The 7703-nt window shown below is 42.7% G+C and overlaps 2 protein-coding genes across 2 annotated transcripts; both read left to right on the top strand.

Annotated features, from left to right (window-relative positions):
- Positions 1-358: 358 nt before the first annotated feature.
- On the top strand, positions 359-4234 carry AK88_01511 (uncharacterized protein; the record flags this gene model as incomplete). Its single annotated transcript, XM_012479146.1, has 1 exon — positions 359-4234. The coding sequence occupies one exon, from the start codon at positions 359-361 to the stop codon at positions 4232-4234; it is 3876 nt and encodes a 1291-aa protein (XP_012334569.1).
- Positions 4235-5505: 1271 nt separating this feature from the next.
- Positions 5506-7680, top strand: AK88_01510 (uncharacterized protein; the record flags this gene model as incomplete). Its single annotated transcript, XM_012479145.1, has 1 exon — positions 5506-7680. One exon carries the CDS (start codon positions 5506-5508, stop codon positions 7678-7680), a length of 2175 nt encoding a protein of 724 aa, XP_012334568.1.
- Between the last annotated feature and the right edge of the window lie 23 nt (positions 7681-7703).

The following is a 7703-nucleotide window of genomic DNA, read 5'->3' as shown; positions in this document are numbered from 1 at the left end:
TTTTTTTTTTTTTTTTTTTTTTTTTTTTTTTTTGCAACGCGAAGACGATTTCGTTGCTTACATCGAGCGTTGTGTTATTCTTTGCGGATTGGATGAGTGGCCTATTTGGTTTAGTGCATCCGTTCACGATTCGTGAGGAGGTGAAAAAAAAAGTAACCCCAATTGGCTAGGTGAGCCCCTTCCAACTTGGCCAACACCCCACGTGTGCTGATCATCGCCGACGCGCACTGCGCAGCTCAAGTCAAGAAGCAGCAGGGTGTGCGGCCCCAAAACGGGAACAAACTATTGAATCGCAGCAGGGATAGAAGAGATAGTGCTTGTACCACATCCGCAACCCCATTCACACATGCAGAGACACATGGTCGATTTCAGCAAGTGCAACTCTTCCGGGCCTGTGAGTAAAAAGCAGGCGTCCATTTTAAGCTTCTTCAAGACCCAGGATGTGAAGGTAAAGAAGGTGATTGGTGGAGGGGCGGAGGCGCCCAAAGAAAGTAAAAGCGATGCGGATAAGAATGACGGACAGCAACTCAGCGCGGCGATGAGCATGCTTGACAAATTTGCAGCAACTGTTGAGGTGAACAAGCAGCCGCAGCAGCAGGAGGGGGGTGAAAAGAACGAAGCAGAGCAAAGCTGCGAAAAGGGTTTCACTGCAACGAAGGACACAAATGAGAATAAGGAAAATGGATGCAGCACACAAGTACCACAAGCGAATCCATTGTCCGATGACAGCCAAGAGGTGAACAAAACAGAGGTGAAAGGGTCCATTGAAAAAGAGGACATGGAAATGAAAGAAAGTTATGAGCAGATATATGCAGACAACGCGGAGTTGAGCACTGATGAAGATATTATTGTGAGGAAGAAGCGAAAGGTGATCATGGATTCCTCAAGTGAAGATGTATATGAAGGTTCTAATGAAAAAAGTGACGATAATGGAAAGAATACAAAAAGGAAAACACCCCCAGGAAATGAACAGGTTGGTGGTGTGGACGGGAAGTTAGGCAATTTGGTTTATGAGTCAAATAAGTGTATAAAGACAGAGGAAACATTATTTACGAATGAGCAAAGTGCAAAGGAGATTAGCAAAATGAATCGTCGAAAGGAAGAAGATGGAAAAAAGTCACAAGAATTGGACACACTAAGGAATAAATTGCTGAGCATGCCAATAAGCTTATCAAATGATAAATTCCGCATGTACATAGAACAGTACTTCCTCTATTGCAATACGTTTGAATTTCCTAAATGGATTCAGCCACAGTATATACGAGATCTGAACTTAAGGACCCCAGACCATGCAGATTATGATTGCTCAACTATATGGACCCCCCCACCAGATCATCCCTGGGCGGTGGAATACAAGCACGCGCATTACACCCCAGGGATGCAACAGTTTTGGAAAATAAAGTCAAAAAATTTCGATAAAATTATATTTTTTAAAATGGGGAGATTTTATGAAATATTTTATATCGATGCTTGTTTAATGCATACAATTTGTGGGTTGAATTGGATGGGTGGGGAACAGAAACCTCATTTAGGATTTCCAGAACAGTCTCTTCATTTATATGCGAAAAAGGTTATCAACTGTGGGCATAAGGTGGTGGTGATTGAACAGATGGAGACTCCAAAGGAGTTGGAACAACGCAATAAAGAAACCTGTGGTCCGAAGGATAAAGCTATTAAGAGGGAAATTAATGAAATATATACAAAGGGGACCATTTTACATGATAATATGCTTAGTTCAGAGACGAGGTATTTGATTTGTTTTCATTTTGATGATACGGAAGATTTAGATGATGGAGTGGTGAGTGTTTGCAATGGGGGGGTAGGAAGTGTTCCGGGTTCCTCATCTCAGAATGAGCGTTCAATTAAGAGCAAATGTAATTTTGGCTTTGTTGTGAGTGACATTGCTACATCGTACATCGCAGTAGGGTATTGTAATGACGATGAGTCACGTATTGAGCTTAGAACAATTCTTGCTCAGCTATGTCCAGCAGAAATTCTATACGCTTCTAAAAATATAAATAAGGAGGTATTGTCCATTTTCAAAAATATTCCAGCGGAACCAGAATTAACAGCTGTGAGTTCTTTTCCAAATATAATTGCCTCTTTAGATGAGATACGGAAATATTTTGAGACCATTCCTCCAAGTTTAGAAATGCATAAAGAACAAAACAGTGTGATTTGTGCATTTGGTGGGTTCATCGTTTATCTGAGGTCACTTTTACTCGATAAGAAAATTTTTCGCTTTTGCAAAATTGAACATTATGATCTTTTTAAGAGGGAAAATTATATGGTTCTAGATGCAACAGCGTTAAAGCATTTGGAAATTTTGGAGACTCAATCTGGGAAAATGAAAAATTCTCTTTTCGATTATGTAAACAAAACATGTACTAATTTTGGGGCGAGAAATATGAGGCGATGGATTTGTAGCCCACTACTCGATTGCTCAAAGATAAATGAACGACTAGATGTGGTAGAATTTTTAAAAAAAAACGAACATATATTATCCCTTATCCGATTGAAGTTGAAGAAGCTACCAGACATAGAAAGACTGTTGAACAAAATTTGTATTCAAGCATCTCAGAGCGAAAGAGGAGCTGTCTTTTTTGACAATGTAGTTAGTACCAAGCTGAAAGAATTCATGACTTTTTTAAATGCCTTTAAAGAAATTGGAAGTATGTTAATCGAAATTAATAGCATTGAAAAGGATGAAGAGGAGTTACCCAAGAGGTTGTTTGAAATTAGTAATACCCCAGATAGGAAAAGCTTAGTGAGGAATATACAAGGGAGCTATCCTAACATAGAACAAATAACTACCGAGTTTTTAAAAAAAATTGAATTTGATGGGGACAAGGAATATAAGCCAGCGGAGGGGTGTGATGAAACGATTGATATGATTAACAATAGGGAGAAAGAAGTGGAAGGTGAATTGAATAATATTTTAACAAGGATGAAAAAGACTATGAAAATATCCTCACTCAAATATGTAAATGCCAAGTATAAATATGAAGTGGAGTGTCCGGAAAATGTCCCTAAAGTTTTTCTAAAGAATGTGGAAATCACATCTGCTAAAAAAGGATTTATTCGATTTCACAATGATGAGATAAAGCAATGTGTTGGGATGCTTGAAGATATAGACCAGGAAAAGAAGGACGCCATTTATCCCTTCTTTAAAAAAATATTTCATTTGTTCTATGCTCACTACGAGAAATATGTTTCTGCATGCAGATTGGTGTCTGAGTTGGACTGTCTTCAAGCCTTTGCTTTTGTGGCTTTGAACACGCCCTTTGCTCTAACGCGCCCTGTTCTGCACCCCATGAGGAGTAATGAAAATGCCGAGGAGGGTAGCGATGATGATATAGGAGATATTAGCGAAACGAGTAGGAGCGCCGTAAGTGCAATGGGGCGCAATGTGGAAAGTAAAGGAAGTGAACCCTTTCTCATCCTCGAAAATAATATTCACCCGGTGGTGGCCACACTTATGCCTAACTTTATTTCGAACAATATATACATGGGTTGCAAGCAGGAAAATCAGACCACGCTACTCCTCACAGGACCTAACATGGGTGGAAAAAGCACTTTGCTAAGACAAACAGCCATTTCCATCATTCTGGCCCAAATTGGAGCCTTCGTCCCATCTACCTACTGCGAACTGACTGTGGTTGACAAAATTTTTACTCGACTAGGATCTAGTGATAATTTGTTCGAAGGAAAAAGTACCTTCCTTGTGGAGTTGGAAGATATTTCGAACATGTTAAAGCAGAGCACAAAATACAGTTTAGCTATACTGGATGAGCTCGGGAGAGGAACATCTTCCTTTGATGGCACTGCCATTGCCTTGTCCACTTTAGAACAAATTGCAGATGTGATAAAATGCAGGTGCATATTCTCCACTCATTACCATCTCCTAGTGGAGGAAGTCAAACACAATAAAAAAATTTCAAACTATCACATGAGCTTAAGTATAGACGATCATCAGGAGAAGATCATTTTTTTATATAAATTTATTAAGGGAGTTTGCCCCAAGTCTTTTGGTATTCACATTGCAAAGCTAGCTGGTCTGCCGAAAGAAATTATCGACTTAGCCCATGAGAAGTCCACTCTGTTTGAGAACGTAACGGACGAATTTTGCAAAATTATTAAGTACAAGAATATTGTACGCTCCCTGCTCAGTGCCCCTGACAATGAAAAGTTGGGTGCCCTCTTCCGTAGGTACCGGGCCGAGTTCGCCTCGTGATGGGGCTCGAAGTAAGTAGAGGATGATACGCGAGGGCGGTGCATCAGTTTGCTCCGTTCGTGCGTCCCTAGTGAATTTCGCGGCGCCACCAAAAAAGGGCATCTCGTCCGGGTAGTCTTCTACCCCCCCCCCATGGCTTTACCAGTTGCACCTTTCGCAGCGCCGAACCGATGTAGCTCATTTATCATGTGGAAATCCCACCCACTACCTTTTGTCACTTTGGGAGTGTGCCTCCAGGATATATCATCACACGTTTGCACCCCGAACTCAACGCTTTAATATATTTTTTTTTTTTTTTTTTTTTTTTTTTCCTTTCCTCTATGGCGATAACATTCTTCATATAGTATTCATAACCAAATTGGGGAACGGACCCGGCTTCCGGGGCGTGGTCAAATTTGGCAAAGAGAAACGCCCAAACAATCTCCCCCCTTTTAAAAACTCCATTTTGAAGAAGACTAAATTTTAATACACCCCTTTTTGAGGGTCTCTTCCACTTCACTTTCTTCATCACACCTGGCGGCTGATTCATCCCCGCTGCGCATTGCTCTGCGGTAGCAGCCGGTTCGCCATCCACCCCGTGTGTGTAATACCCCCTGTGGCGTGGTACACACTTTTGGGGGAAATAAAGGAACCCCGTTCATTTGACTGCGCTTTTTTCCTGTTCGTAATTATAGCCCGGCCCCGATGAACGATCTGAAAAATATCCTCACAACTGCCCATTAAATGCGCCCCTCCACTTTGGGTATATGTGTCATTATGTGGGGAGGAGGGGAAGTGACTCGGGAGAGTAACCACAAGGGCACACCCACACCTCATGGAGCCATTTCACTTGGCAAATTTTCCGGACTATTGGAAAAGCACACGCGTGTTAACACTACCCCGCTGTTCAAACGTGTTGGCGGTAGCGGTGCGGGGATGAAATACGGAGGCAGAGAAAATGCATGCTTGGCGAAATTATTATTTCATTTTTATTTATTTTTTTTTTTTTTGTTTTGTTCTTGCAACACCGACGCGTTTTTGTAAAGGTGCCCTTGTGCCCCTTCCCAAGGCGTCATTTGTGAAGGTCCACTGGTTTGCGCATCATGGCAAGGAGAAGAAGTCATATATTTGGAAGCCCTGCCTCCCTTCTGCTTCTTCTCCTTCTTCTCGTTCCCCTCCCTCGTGAATGGCAACCCAAGGAAGTGCTCACTCGGCTTGGTTGGGGGTGAGCATTAACTTTGATCTGTGTGTCCTTACGCCTGTTGAGAGGCCCCGAGCAGCATGGTTTAAAAATGGGAGTCCGGCGAGTGCTCACTCTGCTGTTCTGCATGTGCGGGACAGGACTGATTGGCGAACGGGTAAGCGGGGTGTTCGCAACGGAGAAGGCGAAATTGTTGAAGATGGGCAGGTTAGAAAGGGGGCTCAACTTTCCATTACGTATTAGAAAAGGGAAAGAAGGATTCATCAGATGTATTGCTGCAGGAAAGGAGAGGAAGAATGTGCAGGACGGATTGGACTTCACCCGAGGGAGTAACCCCACCACCCCACGAGAGATATCCCTTTTTTTTAGTGAGTACCCAGAGGTGCTTTCTTCCTCTTGCTTGTGGGGCAACAATCATGGGTGGGTCCAAAAGAGTAGTGAGATGAGCATCCCGGGTACAGTGCATCGAAATAAGGGTATGAATTTGATGAGGCAAGGGTGTAGGGTTCACAGATCTGTTTTTTTCAGGCTGGGAGCCAAAATGCCAGTGATCACGGTGGATAGGAAATTGTACCCGAGGGAGTACAGCACAGACTACGAAGACATCCTGCGCAAGTTCAATGTGACGTATATTAATTACAAAACGAGATTGAGGAGTAAAAAAGAAGTCGACATACGGGCCATTGACGACCTGTATGGACAAATATATGACCGCAATGTGTTGAAGAAGCAATTTTACTTTTTCCTTTACCACGATGATATAAATACATGTCACAGAATTTTAAATGAAAACAGAAATGTTCTGACGAAAGAGGAGTCATTTCAAATGTTGAACAGCTTGCCTTATATCTTTTTCAATCACCTGCATTATGTGTACCCCACCGAGGACAACGTAGACCTCATCCTCTCCAAGCTGTTGAAGACCTACCTCTTCCAGTATGCCAATGACAAGAACGTCGATTTTTTGAACTTCAAATATAAGTATAACGAGTTGGATGAACATTGCCAGGGGTTGGAGCGAGCGTTCCTGGCCGGGCAGCCCGCGGGGGAGGCCACCCACACGGTTCATAGCAGTGGGGAGGTTAGCAGTGGGGAGGTTAGCAGTGGGGAGGTTAGCAGTGGGGGGGTCAGCGGCGAGGTCAGCGGCGAGAACGAGATATACGACGACGGGCGGGACACCAACTACGAGCAAAAGTACAAACACATGTCCTACGATTACAAAATCATCGAGTCCACGAACAAGTACAAGGAGCTCATGCAGAGGTTCGAAAAGTACCCTAAGAACATCAAGCTCCAGAAGGTACAACTGCTGTACACAAAAATAATAAGCATGAAGGCAAATAAGATTTTTGAAGCATTTAGGAAACACGAAAGTGTTAAAAGGAACGAAGAGAGGAAAATATACAGGAATGCAAAAATGACATTAGACCCAGAAAAACTTACCCCTTGTTTAAATGAACCTATAAAATATGACCCCAAGGAAAAACAAAGAGTGAATGAATTATTTCATCACTATGTAAAGGAAAAAGACCTGACTAAAGCTGCTCTTATAATAAGGAAACACACCAACCTGATTGACACAAAGGACAAGAAGAGTCAACAAACAATGAAAGAGTTTCTACGACTACATGAATACATATATAAATGTAACAAGTATACTAAAGAAGAACTGGCCCACTTGAGAATGATTTATTATTCCACTGTACAGAAGCCGAGAGTTATTCGAAAAATATGTGAAGTGGGCATGTGGCAACAGGGAGAAAACGCTACTCATAAGGAGGTGTACGAGAGGCAACTAAATGAGTATTTGCAAAAGAGGGAGGCTCTACGTGATGAAAGAATGAAGAAGAAAAATATTGACATGGATGAAATACGAGACTTCAGTTCGGCGTACCCTATGGAATGGTTACCTGTCCTCTACAAAGATATGTTTGAGCAGATCGAACGGGAAAAAAATTCAAAAAGTGCGGAGAGGAAAGGTGTCCTCAGCAAGAAGAGTGACTCCATCAAGAGGTTGTTTTCCCCTGGTGGGACTGATAAGGGTACTGGCGATGCCTCTACAGGGGTGGGACCACAGGAACGGTTCAGAAGCAAAGACTCCGCTCATGACCTTTTGAATGTGAAGAACGAACTTAAGTTTGGCCGTAACGTCTTGAATTACAAGAAGAAAATTTGGGGCAAGAACAGGCGCAAGCGGGAGGAGGCCTCCAAAGGGGGAGGGAAGTCTGCCAAGGGCGGCAAGGACTCCACCGACGAGGATTCGTAGTGTATGCGCTGAGTCGTTGTTCG

The sequence above is a fragment of the Plasmodium fragile genome (assembly GCF_000956335.1).
Source record: "Plasmodium fragile strain nilgiri unplaced genomic scaffold supercont1.13, whole genome shotgun sequence".
NCBI lineage: Eukaryota > Apicomplexa > Aconoidasida > Haemosporida > Plasmodiidae > Plasmodium > Plasmodium fragile.
This window is presented reverse-complemented; position numbering and strand designations above follow the sequence as displayed.